Source organism: Dioszegia hungarica (assembly GCF_025882075.1).
Source record: "Dioszegia hungarica strain PDD-24b-2 chromosome Unknown MKK02contig_32, whole genome shotgun sequence".
Lineage (NCBI taxonomy): Eukaryota > Fungi > Basidiomycota > Tremellomycetes > Tremellales > Bulleribasidiaceae > Dioszegia > Dioszegia hungarica.
The window spans coordinates 552,542-570,531 of record NW_026515781.1 but is presented as its reverse complement, the minus strand read 5'-3'; the positions used below and the strand labels follow the sequence as shown (position 1 = coordinate 570,531).

Below are 17,990 nucleotides of genomic sequence, written 5' to 3'. Positions count from 1 at the left end.
GTGTTCTATGCCATGTAACGACCCATCCTTGAGCTCAGCTACGAGGTACCTCTAGCACTTGGTCGGCGGTCGCCGAGACTGGTCGAGCCGTGCCTGAATCTCAAGGTGCGGCACCTGCCTCCGATACTCCTCTCTCCCTCTTCCCAACATCTATCTTCTAGCTCTTGCTAGCAGCGACCGTACCGAGCTACATGTAGCCTCTGACACCCGAGATCTCCACCAATCCTACATCTAGGGCCAACATGGCCGAACCCCCTCAACTACCCTACGCCCGCGATCCCAAATCCACCTCCACCCACTCTGCCCTGCACTTCCAACACCCGTCCTCCTCGCATCACTCTCATTCGCAGCACGGCTCGCACTCTCTCGCGGGGTATGGATACGGGGAAGGAGGAGAGGAAGAGGAAGAGGAGGATGAGGAGGATCTAGAAGAGGCGGAAGAGGAGGAAGGGGAGGGACATGGGCAGTCGGCGTTGCAGTATTGGACAGCGGCGAGGCATGGGAAGGGGAAGGGCAGGTCTAGGGGGGATGAGGAGTACTGTGAGTCTCTGAGAGCGCTCCGGAAGTGGGCTCTGGGACCGGTGTGGGGCGGGTGTGCAGGAAATGTAAGGGGATAGCGGGAGGACCCCATACTCCGTGTTACCCGGAGCTATACCTCGCGGCGGTTCTGACCAGGATCCATCAATGAGCGAGTAGCTGATAGGACCAGTACCATGGCGACTGAAAACACGTTCCAAAACCCTCAACGCAGGCATGTTCATCTGCCTGAATATCGGTGTCGACCCGCCAGACGTCGTCAAGACTCAGCCATGCGCCAAGATGGAGACTTGGCTTGATCCGACTTCTATACCGGCTACGAAAGCTATCGAGGCCATTGGGAGGAGTACGTCTCCTTAAGTTAACGAGTCTGGGTCAAGCTCATTGAAGATCTATTGCAACAATTTGAAACGCTCAATCCGAAAGTCAAGTTTAGGCCGGTGAGTCTGGTGCTCGTGCGGAATGGGGCAGGTGCTGATGAGATAGCATCTAGACCCCTCAGTCGAGGAGACGAAGAAGCAGTGTATCGGTCTCAGGAAGGGAGCAAGAGAGGAGAGGACGGTGTTCTACTATAATGGACATGGGGTGCCAAAGCCGACTGCGAGCGGGGAGATCTGGGTCTTCAACAAGAGTAAGCTTTGTGGGTTGCGCAGCACCGCCGGTACAAGCTGATCTTATAGCGTATACGCAGTACATCCCGGTCAGCCTGTATGACCTACAAGACTGGCTTGGAACGTGAGCGCTCCCATCGACCGTGTAGGGGCCAGCTGACATCTAGCCCAACGGTGTACGTTTGGGAGTGCAGCGGCGCCGGCAACATCCTGTCCAACTTTGGCAAGGCCGCCGAGCGAAAGGACAATGAAGCCAAGGCCGCTCGAGACGCCGCCCATGGCTCATCTGACCTTCCCTCCGCCTCGTACGCCGACGCTATCCATCTCGCTGCTTGCCTGGCTGGCCAAACACTCCCCATGTCCCCCGACCTCCCCGCCGACCTCTTCACCTGTTGCCTTACCTCTCCCATCGAAACCAGTCTGCGGCATTTCGTCTTGCAAGACCCTCTTCGACGAAACATTTCCACCTCCAGCAACGACCCTCGGTCGCGCGTCACGGTGGACATGGTCATGCGTATCCCGGGTGACCTGAAGGATCGTCGGACACCCCTCGGCGAGCTCAACTGGATCTTCACCGCCGTCACAGATACCATCGCGTGGTCCTCCTTCCCGCGGGATGTCTTTAATCGGTTGTTCCGGCAAGACCTTCTCGTCGCTGCGCTCTTCCGGAATTTCCTGCTCGCCCAGCGGATCATGAATACGTACCACTGCTCGCCTGTCTCCATCCCAGAGTTGCCAAATACGAGCAATCATGCTCTTTGGCACTCGTGGGATCTGGCGGTGGATGCGTGTTTGGCGCAATTGCCGGGATTGCTGGATCAGCAGGATGCGCTGGATAACGGGATCCCGGTAGAAGTACCGGTCGTCTACACCCCGTCCGACTTTTTCGCGCAGCACCTCCAGGCGTTTGAGGTGTGGCTGGATCACGGCGGAACGGTCACGCGAAAACTAGCGTCGAAACCCACCAAGGCTACCCATCGTCCACCGCCCGAACAACTCCCTATCGTCCTCCAGGTGCTCTTGTCTCAGGGACACCGACTGCGCGCCCTCATCCTCCTCTCCCGCTTTGTCGACCTCGGACCATGGGCGGTCCACCTCTCCCTATCCATCGGCATCTTCCCCTACGTCCAGAAACTCCTCCAATCCCCCGCGGTCGAGCTCAAGCCGGTCTTGATCTTCATCTGGGCTCGAATCCTCGCCGTCGACCGATCATGTCAGGTCGACCTTCTCCGGGATCAAGGATACGAGTACTTTGCTCGTGTCCTCTCGCCCTACCCTACAGCCGGAGGTCAGCCGCTCCAAATCCCCAACGCCAACGAGCACCGCGCCATGTGCGCCTTTATCCTCTCGACGCTTTGTCGCAACTTCCGGGCGGGCCAGACAGCCTGCCAAGCCATCAGCATCTTTGATACCTGCCTCGAGACGCTGCAGGCGGATGACTGGCTGCTCAAGACTTGGTCACTACTGTGCATCGCGCAGCTGTGGTCGGACAATGACGATGCCAAAGGGCTGTTGCCGAATCACCCCAGGATGGAGGAGCTGCTCCTCGCGCTTCGGAGTACGGCCGCGGAAGTACGTGCGGCGGCACTATACGTCTTTGCGACGTTCCTCGGCGCTTCTAGTGCACCCGCTACGTCGACAGAATTCCCCGGCGGCGGCGGATCCGGGACTCAGCTCGGCCTTACCGACGCGGCGCAGCTTGACCTGGAGGCGGGATTGGCGTACGCGTGCATGATGAGCGTCAAGGAGGATGCGTCACCGATGGTACGCAAGGAGCTCGTGGTGGTCATCTCGTGCGTGGCGAGGGAATGGCGGGGATGGTTCGTTTGCGCCGCGTGGGCGTACTACGAGCACGAGGCGGCGATAGCATCTGGCAGCGCGTCGTCCGGAGACGTCATGCCGGCCGCGCTGGAAGGGTGGTGCTCGAACCCCGGTCGGACGCCGGACGACAATGCGCGGAATCTCACCTGGCTCAGCAGCTTCAAGATGCTGTTCGAGACACTGCTCGACCTCTCGGTGGACCCCAGCACCGAGGTCGCGCTCATGGCGAGCACGGTGGTCGACTACGTCGTGGCGCTCTTGCTCGACTCGGCGTTCATGCGCGTCAAGGGCTCGGCGGTTCAGCGGCTCAACAGACGGCGACAGGCGCTTTCGCGGCAACATACCGGTCTCAGCCAGGGTAGCGGGCCATCCACCAATGGGCATGCACATGGGCACGGAACGAACGGCGTCATCCCACAACTCCGGCGTCAGAATACCGGGGCCTCGGAAGCGAGCAGCTCGTCTGGCGGGATGAAGCGGAGTAGCTCGTTTGCCAATGTCTTGAAAGGCTTTGCGACCATGACTGGTCTCATAGCGGACGATCATACCGACTCTGCTCCCGCGCCCGAAACGACAAGCACCGCTCCCCTCCCCTCTCCCAATGGCGCGAACTATACCTCACCCTACCCCGACTCTCTACATCCTCGGACTCTCCCCGACCTCCCACGCGCATCCTCCTCGGCAGCGGGCCAGCTTCATACCCGTATGGGAAGGAACGGCGGACTCGCCCTCTCCTCTTCAGCCTTCTCGGAGCTCTCAGGCACGCCTGCTGATGCCGCCGCGGTCATCGAGACCCTCACCGAGGAAGACATGGAGCGACTCCGGATCCGCCGGCTCAAAGGGACGCAAGCGGGCGGAGATGTCGATGGCAAATTGGGGAATAATGGCTTGGCGAGGAATGGAGAGTTGGGATTGGGAATGGTAGCCAAGGAGGTCAAGGATGATGTCTTGCCTTTGAGGAGTGGATTCTATGACTGGGCAGTGGATTACTTTAGGGAGCCGCAAATGAAGGTGAGTGATCTTGGTATAGGGTGGGGCTGAGCTGATGTTAGGTACCCGATGCGGACGAGCCGGGATCGACGACGTATAATCAGCAAGCGTGGAAGCATGTTCGGAATGAGCAGCTTGTCGAGATCAGCAGGCAGAATGAGGAGCATGCGGGTGAGCTGGAGTTCTGCCGGGGAAGGTCCAAGCTGATGATTTAGCTCAAAGTAGCTGGGAGCACGACGCTGGGACACTGCATAACGATGCGTGGCCATTGCAGCTTGCCTTCCACTCGTTTGATCCTGTCATGGCGGTCACCGACGACTCGGATAATGTCTGGTGAGTTTGAGTGTCCTCGAGCTGGAAACACAGCTGATAAAGCAGTATATGGGACTGGAAATCCCGGAGAAAGCTCAACAAGTTTTCAAATCAGAACATCTCGGGGAGCAGTATCTCCGGATTGCACTTTATCAACGAAGGCGCTAGCTCGCTTATGCTCACTGCTTCTAGTAAGCTCATATATGCATTGGCCCGAAGCAGAATGTAGCTGACAGATTAGCTGAGGGATCCGTCAGGATATGGCGAGATTACGAGACGCCGGGCCAGACCGAGCTCGCATCGACTTTCCGGGCTGTCTCGGACCTTTACCCAGCCGCTCACTCCAGCGGGGTCTTGACTGCATGGGAGCAGAACAAGGGGCATCTGCTCGTAGGTGGAGACATGAGGGTGGTCAGGCTCTGGGACGCGACGGTCGAGCGACATCTCCGAGTAAGCCAGCCGGTCTGACGTCCGCGGTCATAAGCTGAACTATAGGACATTGCTACTCAAGCCGGAGCAAACCTTACCGCTCTGGCGACGGACGAGCCGGAGGGAAACGTCTTTGTGGCGGGCTTTGGGGATGGTGTGGTCCGTCTCTTTGACAAGCGGGTGGAGGACGCCTCGGTCGTTGTGGTGCGGACATGGCGGAAACATCATACCTGGATTCAGAGTGTGCATTTGCAGCGGGGCGGACAGAGGGAGTTGTTGACTGGAAGGTGAGCTTGAAGGCCTGAAGGCGCTTTCGTGCGACAGGAACAGAGCTGATATAGCAGTATGAATGGGGAAGTGAGAATATGGGATGTTCGAGCGCCGGATACACCGTTGTACGAAAGCATGCCGCAGCCGCATGGGTTGATGTCCCTTGCGGTCCATGCTGGGGCTCCTGTCTTTGCAACGTGAGCTGGTCTCCTCCGCCAGAACATGAGAGATGGGCGGAGCTGACGAGCCATTAGAACATCAGCACCATCAATGCACTCGGCCCGGCAAAAGCTCGTCATTCAAGGCTTCGCCAATCCGGAGCAACCAAAGACTTTATCCACTATCAATATCCCTCTTGCCCCTACTCATTACGTGCCGTCCAGGCCGCTCATGCCTAGTGCTGCTTCTCTGGTCTTCCATCCGGTACGTCAACTCAACTCTTCCCCTCGTGGGTGCACAAGCTGATCGGTCAGGTTGAAATGGTCGTTGCTGCAGGAGGATTCGATTCGACGGGTACAGTCAAGCTTTACAGGTGTCCTACTGCTGCGAATAAGCGGGGATCGTGGGGTCAGGTGGAGAATGGGTATCTGTAGATTGGGCAGAGTATAATCACATCTAGAAAGTCATCTGAGGGGGAGGACGGGAGGCCAAGTAAAGTATCTGTGTGATCAGTAGAAATTCACATTATGTAGAAGAACCAGCCCTACACGTGCACTTCAGCATGGCCGACCTGACTAGTCCATGGGATCCACCGAGGGAGAGGACGATGCGGCTCGTCGGACAACTTGCCCCACTCAATGACGCGACGGCGTCGGAGGTGGAGGTGGAGGTGGGTGGCGAATCTGATGTCACCAGCTGTTGCAGTGTTGACATCGTTGACTTGTTGACATCCCACACTCGGGCCAAACATGTCTCGCCACTTAGGCGGCGATTCCACCTAGCACCGTGGTACGCGCGTGAGGGGTACACTACATCGCGCCCCAACCCCACAACAGTATCGCTCACCTAGAACATGTGAGAATAGTACCCAAACAACTGGTTTCCGTCTGGACAACGTCAAGCGCCTGTCTGTCACCTGGTCACAGTGAATACATCATATTGAAAAACTGACCAAACCTGTCTGTCACCTAGTCACAGTGCATACATCATATTGAAAAACTGACTATTGGGTTTACGTCTTCGGGCGGTTTCTCCCTTTTGCTGCTGGAGATGACTGTCCCTTTTGGTATGGTAGCGCACGCAGGCATTTGGCTGGTGCGTACTTATGATCATGGACTGAACTTCTGGTCTGGCTCTACACGCTGCGAGCTTTATCATGCTGGGCAGCCAGTGTCAACGGTCGACCGGCGTGGAACTATTGCGAGCCTCTGCTCAGATGACAGCTGTAAAGAGTGACGAGGAGTCCGATTCTTAACATCCCTTAGTTCTACTGACCCAACCATTATGCGAGCACTACCTATTTCTGATCAAAGTAGTCCCCCTCCTTCATATCCTGCAGCAACCCCTTCTCCTTTGGCTCCCACCCAAGGTCCTTCTTGGTGATATCCACATCGGCATCGAAGTCCCCATCCACAAACTTGGCGAGGAATCCGACGTACTGCCCCACCTCAGCCTGCTCTACCGCCCTGGCCTCCACTCCGACGCCCTTTGCGATAGCTTTCGCGATCTCCCCGAACGGCACGCCCGTGTCCCCGACAGCATGGTACCGCCCGCCCGCCATTCCCTTCCCCAGTACCGCCATGTAGAGCCGCGCCGCGTCCTTGACATGCACCGCCGCCCAGGTACCCTTCCCTTCGATATACGCCGAGGCGCCCTTGTTTCGCGCACACCCGATGAGGGCGGGGACGAACCCCGCGTCCTTGGGACCATGCACGGAGGGCGGCAAGCGCACTATCATCGCCCGCACCCCCCTGCCCGCCAGCTCCTGCACCGCATCCTCGTTCCTGCCCCTCGGGTTGGGGCTGTCTTGCGCCGGCGCCTGATCCTCCCTGGGCGCACTGAGCCCAAAGGTGGTGATGAACGGCTTGCCTGTGCCCTCCAGCTCGGCGCCGATGGCCTTGATCACCGCGAGATCGTCCGCGATGTTCTGCATGTACTTGGAGAAGTCGTGACCGAAAGCCGTGTGGATGACAGCGTCGACCGAGGAGGTCTTGACAAAGTTGGCGATGCCCGCGGGGTCGTCCAGGCCGAGAAGGAGGGGAGTGACGCCGAGGGACTTGACCTTCTCGGCGGAGGTGGAAGAGCGAGCGAGGCCGGTGACGGAGTGACCGGCGGAGAGGAGGAGGGGGGTGATATGGGAGCCGACCCAGCCGTGTGCGGAGGTGAGGAGGACGTGCATGATTGAGGATGGAGTGGTGTTCTGCGAGGTCAGCTGGAGGGAGACATGTAAAGTGTGAAAGGACCTACAGTGGTTGCTGAAGAAAGTCGAGGGTGTAGAGAGCAGGCTTTCGATATGTGGAGCGATATTCAGTGTGATGTTGGGGATGAGAGGGAGGAGCCGAGCAATCAACGGACCAGTACTTATAGCTCACGCCCTACGGCAGTGCGGACTGCCCGAGCCTCGGGACAAGTCAGATTGATCAGCAGCCTCGGCCATATCATGGATGATCCATCAAAAGGAGATCCTAAGCTCCATGTGGGCCTGCCATGTGTATTGGCAGATGGGTGGCATCATGCTGATCAAGCAGCTTCGCTCGGACTGACTGAGGAATGTGGATCCCAACATCGGTGGCCGAGCTTGGCCGAGGCTGCTGATTCAATTGCCGCTGCAGTGATGGTCTATAACGCCGTCAAACTCCGTGATGGCATAGCTCAGTTGGTCAGAGCGGAAGCAGTTGGTAGGGCACCCATACTAATATCTTTTTCACGGGGTTTAACGGCGTTATGGCCCTCTGTCCTTCCTTCCTTGCTCACATCTGGCAGTGAGCATGTAAGCAGCTAAGCCGCCCTTCCAACCCTGCGCAATCCGGTGTCGAGGGGTGATCCTCCCAGCGGGAGGGGAGTGGGCTTGGGACGAGTCTGGTTGCTGCCAGTACCCGCGGAGAGGAACTGTGCTTGGTTTGAGCGCCCTTGCCGAGGAACGTGGAGTTTGTGCTAATTCGCTGGTCACGGCTCACCTTCGAACCTCAAAAGGTATCACTCTGCGGGAAACGTTAATGAGCAAGATGGCATCCCTACAGAACTCATCTAGCTCTAACATCTCAATTCGGTCGCAATTGCAACCCCCGCTCGTCTACGCTGGCGGCCCCGACCCACACGCCACACAGACAGGCATATCAGGCGACGCAAACCACCTGATCCTATCCTGCTCCCCAAAGTCCTCCCTCGACTCGGTCTGCACGTTATTACCAAACCCAGCCGCCAACTTTCTCTGCTCCTCGACTGGCATCCGCCTGGCCTTGAAATCAGGCAAGGGGGACCATCCCGGGTGCCTCTGGAGGACAATCTCCTCCTCCCCTGCCTTGGCAACCTCAAGCGCCCCCGCCGTCGAGCAGTAGATCTCGACATCCAGCCCATTCCGCGGGTCCTGCCACCTGGGGTCGTAAGCCGCCTTGTCCCGCCGGATATTCTGGATCCGGTCGATTTCCTGCGCCAGTGACTCGCCGACGAATTGCCAGGGCATGTTGGAGGGCGCGTCGCTCGTCCACCGGATAGGTTTGCCCCAAGGGACGTACACCTCGTCCAGGTCAGCCGAGTAATGGATGGTCCGATCATAGTTGACGGGCGGGGCCTGGGTCGCGTGGGTGTTCTGCGGGACCGAGAAGGGACCGTTGGGATTCCGGACGCATAGTTGCCGGAGGGAGGGCAGGGCATTGACAAACATGAAGAAGCGCATGATGCAGTCGGAGGATGCGAAATAGGCCATGGCCTCCCTCGATTCCGTGAGATGGTTTTGGTAGATTCGCCACCGATTGTCCTCTTTCCCATAGATAGAGGCGGTAGCCACTGCCTCCAGCTTGGGAAACACCCTCCCCACCATCCCCATATCCATCGCGACCCACTCCAGCGCCGACTGGAGCTGGCCATTCTCCTCGATGCACTGCTTGGCAATTTTGACCTTGATGCCCCCGAGATTCTGGCCGACCCGCGCCCAAGCTTCCCCGCCGCTTTTCAGGAGGGTCTTGTATGACGGGCTAGTAGTCTGTAACGATGGTGAGTACTCGATGAGTAGGCGACGAGTATGAGCGAGCCGCCGCCGACCCGACGCGGACGCGATGTTGCGGAAGAGGAGGGGGAGTTTATCGGTAATGATAGTGGTGTACAGGACACGCTCAGCTATCGAATTGATCGCCTGATCATCAGATGCAAGTTCGCGTGGCCGGAAAGGCTGCACTCACTCTGCATACAAGTGCAAGCGAACACAGGTCGCCTTGCCTGATGGCGGACCGAGGCGCGCGGGAGAGAGGAAGTGGAGTGGGTTTTTTGAGATAGGGAACGATCAAGTGCCAGAGGTCCGTGTTGGGGCGTCCGCCCTGTGAGCTGGCTGCCATCTTGGGCATTCTACAACGATCTATAGGTTGACAAGAGGGACAAAACACCCCCAAGCGCATCTCAAATTCGCCTGAGCGGTGTCACGTGATCCCCAACGCAAACTCCACATTCCTCGCGACCCTGAGCTCTTGTGTGATGACCTTACTGCTGCAGGTGCTATACATGCTGTACACACTGGCAGGCCCGACAAGAACACGGCAGCTGCATCAGGTACGCTCCTATTAGCTCTACAATAGATGTACCAGCGGGATTGGGCCAAGGAGAGACAAGCAGCAAATCGCAGGGGCACCACACAGCTGTCGGTAATTCTAGCCGACAATCTTTCCATCCCCCCGATAAGAAATGCGGCATCCGCAAGCGCCCAACGGGAGGATCTGCCTCCCAATACGATGAGCATCGCCACAGCCGGTCCGCGGGCCGGAGAGTGCTATCAGCAGGACCCCGCATCTTTCGGATCAAGCTCGATTGCGGGAAATCACCCGTTTCCGACAAGGCGGGGCACGATGCCGATCTTTCTCTGATCTTGCGAAACTCTGGAGCTCCGGACTGACTCTCGCTGAAGCACTGAAGCTTGAGACGGAATTGGTCGATGCGACGCTCTGATATCACCTTCTATAGACCAAGTTCAGCATACAGCAAGCCCTCCCCTTCCCTCCCCGCCGACGTCGAGGATGGTTCACCTCAGCAACGCCGCAAGGCTCGACGCCGACCCCTCCTCTTCACTCTCGTCCACACCGACTCTCACGCGCTCACACTCTCCCTCCCCTACCCCTTCGTCAGAGCCAGAACTCACAGACCCCATTCCCCTCCGGAAACACATCTCAATCCAAGATCAATCCACCCGCCTGTCCTTCAAGCGCATCCTTACCATCTATTTTGGTATCGGCATAGCGCTCGTCGTCTCGTTCATCGATCAGACGGCGGTGTCGACGGCGGCGCCGGTCATAGGAACAGATCTGGGCGGGAGTGATAGTATAAGCTGGGTGGGAACGGCTTTCTTTGTCGCCAAGTGAGTGATCTTTCCCTATTCGGGACTAGGAGCTGACTGGCAGCTGCGCGCTTCATCTGGTGTATGGCAGACTCAGCGACATCTTTGGGCGGAAGAACATGCTGCAAATAGCGATGTTCTTGTTGGCATTCGGGAATCTGTTGTGTGGGTTCGCAAAGACCCCAATACAGCTGTATGTGTTCAGGGCGATCGCTGGTATGGGCGGCGGAGGGATCAACGGGATGGCCATGGTCATTGTGAGCAATTTCGTTCTCCATGAGTCCTCAGCTGATGGCCAGGTATCCGACATTGTCCCATTGAAAGACCGCGGGAAGTATCAAGGCTTCATCTCCGCCGCCTGCTCTCTCGGATCCGCAATAGTACGCCCTTGTCCCCTTCTCCTTGCGCCCAGCTGACCCCTAGGGCCCATTCATAGGCGGCGCCCTCTCATCTGCAGGGCAATGGCGCTGGACATTTTGGCTCACCACGATCTTCGGCGCCTGCTGTCTCGTCATTGATCACTTTATCCTCCCCCTCAAGCCCGTCTCCGGAAGCATGACCAAGAAGCTCGGTCAGATCGACTATCTCGGAATAGCATTGTCGGCCTCGGCGACGGTCTTGCTCCTCGTACCCATCAGTGGAGGGGGCACGACATTTGCTTGGTCCTCGCCGACGGCGATCGTGCTGTTGGTGTTAGGGTCGCTATGTGCGGTCGGGTTTATCGTGGGGCAGTGGAAGTTTGCGAGGTTACCTATCCTCCCTTGTAAGTTCTCTGTTAGACTTGTTGTGCTGTTCAGCAAGCTGACCGCCAGTACACATGTTCAAGGACCTCACGACTAGTATAGTGATGTTTCAGTCCTTTCTCATCGGCATCGTATACTACGCCGTGAGTCCCATTTTGCTCTCTCAGGTGCCGCGCTGACGTTCAGAACATCTACTATATCCCTATTTACCTCCAATACGTCCTCTCCTACGATGCCTTCATGTCTGGCGTCTTCATTCTCGTCTTTACGTTCCCGCAGACCTTATGGGCCATCCTCTCTGGTTTCTACATCAGCAAGACGAATCGATACAAGATTGTCATTGTAAGCTAGATGTCCCTGGAGTCTTGGTTCGGCTGGAGATGAAGCTGATGTCTTAGCTCGTTGGGTCAGGTCTCTGGGCGCTTGGGATGGGTCTGCAGATCATGTTTGGCGCGTCGTCACATATCGGCTTCGTGCTGGGTATACTCCAGCTCCAGTCGATCGGTATTGGGTTCTCCTTGCAGACAAGTGAGTCGTCGGATTGACTGACGGGCAGACTCAGCTGATCGCCAGCGTTGATTGCCGCGCTCAATACTACCGCGGCTCCCGATCGAGCAGTAGTCACTTCCGCCCGGAACTTCTTCCGCACTATGGGCGGTGCGTTCGGACTAGCCAGTAAGTTCCGCTCTCGCCACCTTGTCGACTTCCTTCCGCCTCGTTCGGTGATACTGCTCCACTGTCACTTGAAGACGCTGACGCCCAGTCTGTAACGCCATCTACAATAATACCGCCTCCTCACAACTTGCCTCCGTCCCCTTCCTATCCACACCCGAGCGCACCGCCCTCCTCACTACCGCCCTCGAAGCCCTGAAGCTCTACTCAGGCGATCAGCGCACAGAGATCCAAAGAGCCTTCGCGGGCGGGTTGAAGATGGTTTGGATCTTCTTTGCGGTGGTGGCTGTGACGTACTTTATCATTTCTTTCGGGATCAAGGTCAGTCTATATGCTCCGTAAGGAGGCGGGAGCTGACAGGACAGGAAGTGATCTTCAAGCCGGACTCGCCAGAATTGGAAGCGGAGGCAAAGAGGAATAGAGGCATGGCGGAGGATAGCGAGAAGGATGCGGAGGAGTCAAGGGCGACAGTGGTGTCCGTGGAACCGGAGTTGTCGGGCGCGGCGGACGAAAAGGCATCGCTGAGTACGGGTGCTAGTGGTTCTGTGCCGCACGTAGGGCATCTGAAGCCTTGACGGGCAGGGTCTGGGAGCCATATTCATTGTATCATATGCAGATCCACGGCAAGTATGTACCTGTCCTGTCAATTGCGATGCGCGCTGACGCGGATCAGGCGGCAATATGTAGCCCCAAAGAACAATGTGTCGCGGCTGGCAGCTGGAGGGTCCAACGCTCGACGCGGGCTTGACTTTTGGGGCGGCCGGCGGCAGGGCCGCCTCGTCACTCACATGGTGCCAACAAATCGGCTTGGAAGTCTAGGGATACCGGTCAGCTTTGGTAGAGTGTTATGTGTCCTTCTCGCATGCATGCCTCTGTCAACTTGGCTGCGCCACAGTCCTCGTCTGACATATCCCCGCCAACGCACCACCTACAGCAGGCGGGAACCTAAACGCCACCAGGCTTTCCCCAAACGCATCCGCTATACGTCTGATACAGCTCTCGCACGCTAATAGGGGCTATCAGCTCCATCCTTCTGCCCATGACGCAGGAACGTACCTGATATCGGAACCGCCATCTTCGCCTTGACATCCCGCTGTGCCCGCTCATTCCCCCTCCCGAGATGACTCGCACCCATCATCAATTCCGACTCGAATGCCATGAGCGCCGAGCGATGCCGGACGATAATCTCCAATGTGGCAGGGAGGACTTGTTGGACGTAGCCATAGGTGTCTTCTTCGAGGGATGCGCATGCTAATGACGCGAAGACTGGTATGTCAGCTGACCCTCTTGCTCCAGAGCATCCTCTTGCGAGATATAACTCACTATCCATGATCCGCTCAATCACCACCACCTCCGGCAAACTCCCCTTCGCATTCCGCTCGACCCACTCCGCACCTACCCACTCTCCAATCCCCGCCCACACCCCTCGAGCCTCTTTTAGAACCGTTCCGCCCACCTCACTCTTCTCCACCCGACCCATCACCTCCCCTTGCCACTCTACCGCCTTGGCCTCCGCCTTGCCCCGCGCATCCAGCGCCAGGGTTTGCGCCTTGGCCAGCAGAGCCGGCGGGGCAGATTGAACAGGACCTTCCAAGGCAGACTGGAGGGAACGGGTGATACCCGATGTTTTGGCGGACGGGGCAGGACGGAAGATGTTAGCTTGTCGGACTTGGACGGTATGGGTGTCTTGGACAGGCGCGGGCCGAGATGCAGGTGCGGATGAGGCGGTACGTGCCCCGCCACGGGAGATGAGGGTTTGGTGCGCACGGCCGAGGTGCAGCAGGAGGTCTTCCCAGATGGCGAGAATGGGCGGTTGGGTTTTGGAGGTGACGGCGAAGAGTGCTTGGCGCCGAGAGGGGTTGTGCGAGACGCGGAGGAGCTCCATGAGCGTGAAGTGCTGTGGGTCAGCTTGGCTCAATGCGATGGAGCGTGGCAAGCTCACCAAATAATAGGGGTTCTTGGACTTCAGCATTGTACTGAGCTGCTGTTCGGGCGTGAACGGTGACTTTCGGCGCAGTCCTTCAAAGTTGAGGGGCTACTGGTAAGCTGATATCTGAGTCCAGAGACATATCTAACTTACGAGTGAGAGATAGGGAGTGATGGCTCCGATCGGCGGAAGTCGTGCCGCCAAGATGGTGATAACCTCCGACACCAGCAGATGCGGGATGATAGATACGCCGAGAGATCGCGAGGGCTTGGTAAAGTTGATCATGAAGGGACTGAATGTCAGCTCGGTATTCGCGCCAGAGGTTGCATCATTGCTAGCTCACCGAAGTACTCCGAAGGTATGAGTGAGGAGGAAGATCCATACTCTCTTCCGCACGGCAAAGTACGAAAGGCTGTACAGCCCCAGCCATACAGACGAGATGGTGAGGCTGTTGGTCTCGCCAGGTACCGGGATGGCAGCGAGGAGACCGTTCTGGACAGCTGCGGCGAGAGGTGTCTGCCAAGTCAGCTGATTGGACAGGAGCAGTGTATAAGGTAGCTCACGTTTCTAGTCGGCCATGAGACCTGAAGTCGCCTAGCCAGCAGATCCCATACGCCTAGCGAGAGCATCATCCCTGCGTTTCCGAAGAGGAGAAAGATGAACCGCTCGTTCAGATGTAAGGGGTGTCGACTGAGTGATGAGCTTGATGACAGAGCGATGTAAATCTAGCGAGAAGCTCACGGTGTGGTAGCGAGACATCCTAGCTCATTGATGGGCTGGGCGAGGTTCAGCACAATGGCGTACACCGCTGCGAGTATCGCACCGGACGAAAGGTGGGCGGAGAGGTACCGTATGCTCTGTGAGGAGAAGAGGGAGCTACTGAAGAGGGAGATTAGGGATGAGTTGAGAGGAGCAGTATGTCGAGCTGATAGTCAGCTTTACCCGTCTCGGCGAGGCCCCGGATCCAGCTCACAGATGAGGATGGCGCGCCTCGAGGATAGGATGGGATAGATGGCAAACGGGTAGGCAGCTAGTGCTGCTAACAGACTGAGCACCGCGGCCTTCACTGAAGCTCCTACCCGATCAGTATAGCTCTTCGAAAGTCAGGGGGCCGAGCGCACCTGCTCTGGCAGAGACGATCAGAGTGATGATCCCGCTCGAGAAGACCGCCGAGCGAACAACGAGAGCAAGCCATCTTTGCGCCAGGGCGGACTACTAGGTCAGCTAGAGGTCTAGGCAATCTTCACGACTCAGGGAGCTCACTCTGTACTGGCTCTCTATCCTTGAAAGAGGCTGGGACGTCAGCTACTCGTCGAAGCGGAGACGTCGTGGTCGAGCTGGGCAGGACGTACCGTAGCTGCTGGACGGGCGATCTGACCTGACTGCTGGGTAGACATCTTGATTGTTGTCCCTCCTGCAAGCCCTTGAGTCTCCTACTGCTCCTTAGGGGTAGTTGTTATAGGTGTGAAGGTGGATTTATAGTGGCAGAGAGGAGGTTGGCGAAAGACAGGCTCGAACTTGTAAAATGGGGGGACGAGACAAAAACACGTGGAGTGGAGGTGGAGGTGGTCCAAGCCAAAGCTCGACTCAGCATGAACCTCACCTTCATCAATTGCCTCTCATCCTCATACACCTTACTTATACTCATCCGGCCTAGATCATCGCTAAATAGCGCGTGGAATAAGCAGGCTTTAAATCAACACCGCTGGCCAAAATGACGGGGAATCTCGATATCCCGGCTGACGAAGTTGAAATCCCTTTCAGCATCCTCGACACCGACCTCTACAAGGTACGCTGAGGTGCCTATTTACCCGCTCGGACGGGGACTGACATTCCGCTGACTGAGTAGCTCACTATGCAAAATGCGGTCCTGCGCTTCTTCCCCAACGCTCAGGTCGTCATCAGGTTCACAAACCGTAGTCCTCACATGCTGTTCAGCAAGGACAGCTTTGACTGGATACACTCCCATGTTGACCGTGAGCTGCAGGGTTCTCATCACGGTGTGACTAGTCCGCACAGCTGACTTTTCAGGCCTCTCATCGCTGAAGCTGACTTCGGACGAGAGGGAAGCGCTAGCAAAGGCATGCCCATACTTTTCGGACGCATACCTCGACTTTCTCGCGGGGGTCCGCCTGAACCCAAAGGAGCAAGTGGAAATGACATTCCACCCTACCTCAGAAAGAGCGGATATGGGCGAGATACAGTGTGTTATCAAGGGGTTGTGGAAGGAAGTGATCCTGTACGAGGTGCCGATCATGAGCATATGTGAGCTTCTTCCAGCGTCCACTTTTCGGGCTTCAAGCTGACCAGTAGTGAGTGAAGGATACTTTAAGTTTGTCGATACCGACTGGACATATGATGGACAGCTAGGTAAGCTGCAATCCGCCAACCTTCGAATGGAAGGGCCAAACAGCTGACAAGACAGATCAGGCAAAACAAAAAGGGCTCGCCCTCCTCAAGCCGGCTGCTCCGCTCAAAGCCCTCGCCTACTCGGAGTTCGGTACGCGCAGAAGGAGGAGCTTCAAAGCGCAAGATATAGTGGTACGAGGCTTGCTTGAGGCGCAGAAAGAATGGAGAGCTGAAGGAGGTGTCGGAGTTGGATTGGCGGGCACGAGCAATGTAAGCTGAAGTAGTCTCTCTCATTGTCGCGGAGTAGGAGATGAATAGCTGATACGTGCAGGTGTATCTGGCTCTCAAGTACGGTCTCATGCCTGCTGGTACCATCGCGCACGAGTGGATCATGGCGCTAGGCGCCACATTCGGGTACAAGGGGGCCAACGGCCGTGCTATGGACATGTGGGAAGAAGGTGTGTTCCACCCCATTGCCTTGCCAGCTCATCGCTGATATACAGTCTATCCTAGAGGCGCGAACGAAGCCCCCCTCACCATGCTCACCGATACATACACCGCCCACGCCTTCTTCCTCGACTTTAAGTCCGACATCCCCCGCGCCCTACGCTGGACTACCCTCCGGCAAGACTCGGGCGATCCCTTTGCGTTCGTCAATGCCGCCAAGAAGGCGTGGGGGGAGGTGGAAGATTTAGCGGGACTGAGTGAAGAGGAGAAGGGGAAGAGGGTCAAGAGGGTCATCTTTAGTGATGGGCTGGATGTCGAACGGGCTTTGAAGTTGCAGAAGGGGTGTGATGAGATTGGGATCGGAGGTGAGCTCGACGGCACGGATCAGCCGCGAAGTCATGAGCTGACCCGCCAGCTTCATTCGGGATAGGCACCTTCCTCACGAATGACTTTCGCAAAGCATCGGATCAGATCCAAGTTTCGAAACCCCTCAACATCGTCATCAAGCTCAACCAGATCGACGGGAAGAACTGCGTCAAGCTGTCGGACGACAAGGGCAAGGTGGGTAAAGTCAAATCCATCTTGATTCATAGCCTGGTACCACATACTACGCCTAAATTCATACCCAATCCCGGGGCTGATACCCTCCCTACCATCTATTCCCCTCCCTCTTGACTCATACTTCCTCCTCATACACCCCTCATTCAGCGGCCAGTTGAGAGGAGTTGACTGTAACGCTGTGCCCTTGAGTGTGATAGTGGCTGATCTGGCAGTTCACCGGTAATGTCGAGGAGGTCAAGCGGGCGCAGGAGGAGCTAGGGTTGCCGCATGAGCACGAGGAGAAGCAACGCGGCTGAAGCGGGACCTCGAGGGATGCGGATTTTCGCGATCTGAAGAGGTAGGACAGTACGAATCTCTGCGAGTGTACATCAAGATCCCGTGCGATATCGACCGGCTCGCGAACGTCCATACTGTATGCAAGCTCAGGCTTCGGATCACACGGTATCTGGCAGGTACCCAGCTGCCACACCGTCACTCTGCAAGAGCGCCACTCTCACTCTCACTTTCGCCCCCGAACCCTAATTACCCTTTCCAGCAATTTTTCATGGTGCGATAAGGAATGCTCCGGCCCACCGGCGAGCTGATAAGCGTTTCTCCGTCCCGTATATTTCTTTGCGATAAGGGCTTGTCCCTCCTCAACGCCCGGTAAGAGCTACCGACAGCGCCGTAAGAGCATGCACCGGACCGGCCTCCCTATCTCGTTCTCGGGATGCCGTCCGTTCGGACGCGAGCTAATCTATCGGGACTTTGACAAGATCTTCCCGACGCGCTAATCGCTCACGAGCTTCACGAGCTGCTCCTTGACTCGCCCGGTGCATATATACCTGACCTGCACTGATCGC

The 17,990-nt window shown here is 57.1% G+C and overlaps 6 protein-coding genes across 6 annotated transcripts; 3 read left to right on the top strand and 3 right to left on the bottom strand.

The window, feature by feature from the left end:
• Positions 1-242: 242 nt before the first annotated feature.
• MKK02DRAFT_41528 (putative regulatory associated protein of mTOR) lies at positions 243-5,563 on the top strand (the record flags this gene model as incomplete). The annotated part of the gene is made up of 14 exons (XM_053091600.1): positions 243-540; positions 710-883; positions 928-977; positions 1,024-1,168; positions 1,218-1,272; positions 1,316-3,980; positions 4,022-4,130; positions 4,175-4,292; positions 4,338-4,462; positions 4,513-4,721; positions 4,767-4,987; positions 5,045-5,167; positions 5,225-5,393; positions 5,444-5,563. The coding sequence occupies 14 exons, from the start codon at positions 243-245 to the stop codon at positions 5,561-5,563; spliced, it is 4,581 nt and encodes a 1,526-aa protein (XP_052941674.1).
• An 863-nt stretch (positions 5,564-6,426) lies between these two features.
• On the bottom strand, positions 6,427-7,308 carry MKK02DRAFT_30879 (uncharacterized protein; the record flags this gene model as incomplete). The annotated part of the gene is made up of 1 exon (XM_053088158.1): positions 6,427-7,308. One exon carries the CDS (start codon positions 7,306-7,308, stop codon positions 6,427-6,429), a length of 882 nt encoding a protein of 293 aa, XP_052941673.1.
• A 473-nt stretch (positions 7,309-7,781) lies between these two features.
• On the bottom strand, positions 7,782-9,460 carry MKK02DRAFT_30878 (uncharacterized protein; the record flags this gene model as incomplete). The annotated part of the gene is made up of 3 exons (XM_053088157.1): positions 7,782-7,885; positions 8,226-9,261; positions 9,308-9,460. 3 exons carry the CDS (start codon positions 9,458-9,460, stop codon positions 7,782-7,784), a joined length of 1,293 nt encoding a protein of 430 aa, XP_052941672.1.
• Positions 9,461-10,132: 672 nt separating this feature from the next.
• On the top strand, positions 10,133-11,962 carry MKK02DRAFT_21430 (major facilitator superfamily domain-containing protein; the record flags this gene model as incomplete). Its single annotated transcript, XM_053086416.1, has 8 exons — positions 10,133-10,470; positions 10,514-10,706; positions 10,749-10,829; positions 10,873-11,212; positions 11,262-11,335; positions 11,379-11,534; positions 11,591-11,720; positions 11,766-11,962. The coding sequence occupies 8 exons, from the start codon at positions 10,133-10,135 to the stop codon at positions 11,960-11,962; spliced, it is 1,509 nt and encodes a 502-aa protein (XP_052941671.1).
• Positions 11,963-12,739: 777 nt separating this feature from the next.
• MKK02DRAFT_41525 (nucleoporin protein Ndc1-Nup) lies at positions 12,740-15,188 on the bottom strand (the record flags this gene model as incomplete). Its single annotated transcript, XM_053091599.1, has 12 exons — positions 12,740-12,870; positions 12,921-13,130; positions 13,188-13,761; positions 13,807-13,899; positions 13,945-14,083; positions 14,135-14,307; positions 14,355-14,481; positions 14,533-14,716; positions 14,765-14,866; positions 14,913-15,003; positions 15,055-15,084; positions 15,144-15,188. 12 exons carry the CDS (start codon positions 15,186-15,188, stop codon positions 12,740-12,742), a joined length of 1,899 nt encoding a protein of 632 aa, XP_052941670.1.
• Positions 15,189-15,505: 317 nt separating this feature from the next.
• MKK02DRAFT_21175 (putative nicotinate phosphoribosyltransferase) lies at positions 15,506-17,444 on the top strand (the record flags this gene model as incomplete). The annotated part of the gene is made up of 9 exons (XM_053086372.1): positions 15,506-15,580; positions 15,641-15,767; positions 15,823-16,056; positions 16,105-16,161; positions 16,217-16,410; positions 16,472-16,598; positions 16,644-16,952; positions 17,003-17,148; positions 17,361-17,444. The coding sequence occupies 9 exons, from the start codon at positions 15,506-15,508 to the stop codon at positions 17,442-17,444; spliced, it is 1,353 nt and encodes a 450-aa protein (XP_052941669.1).
• Between the last annotated feature and the right edge of the window lie 546 nt (positions 17,445-17,990).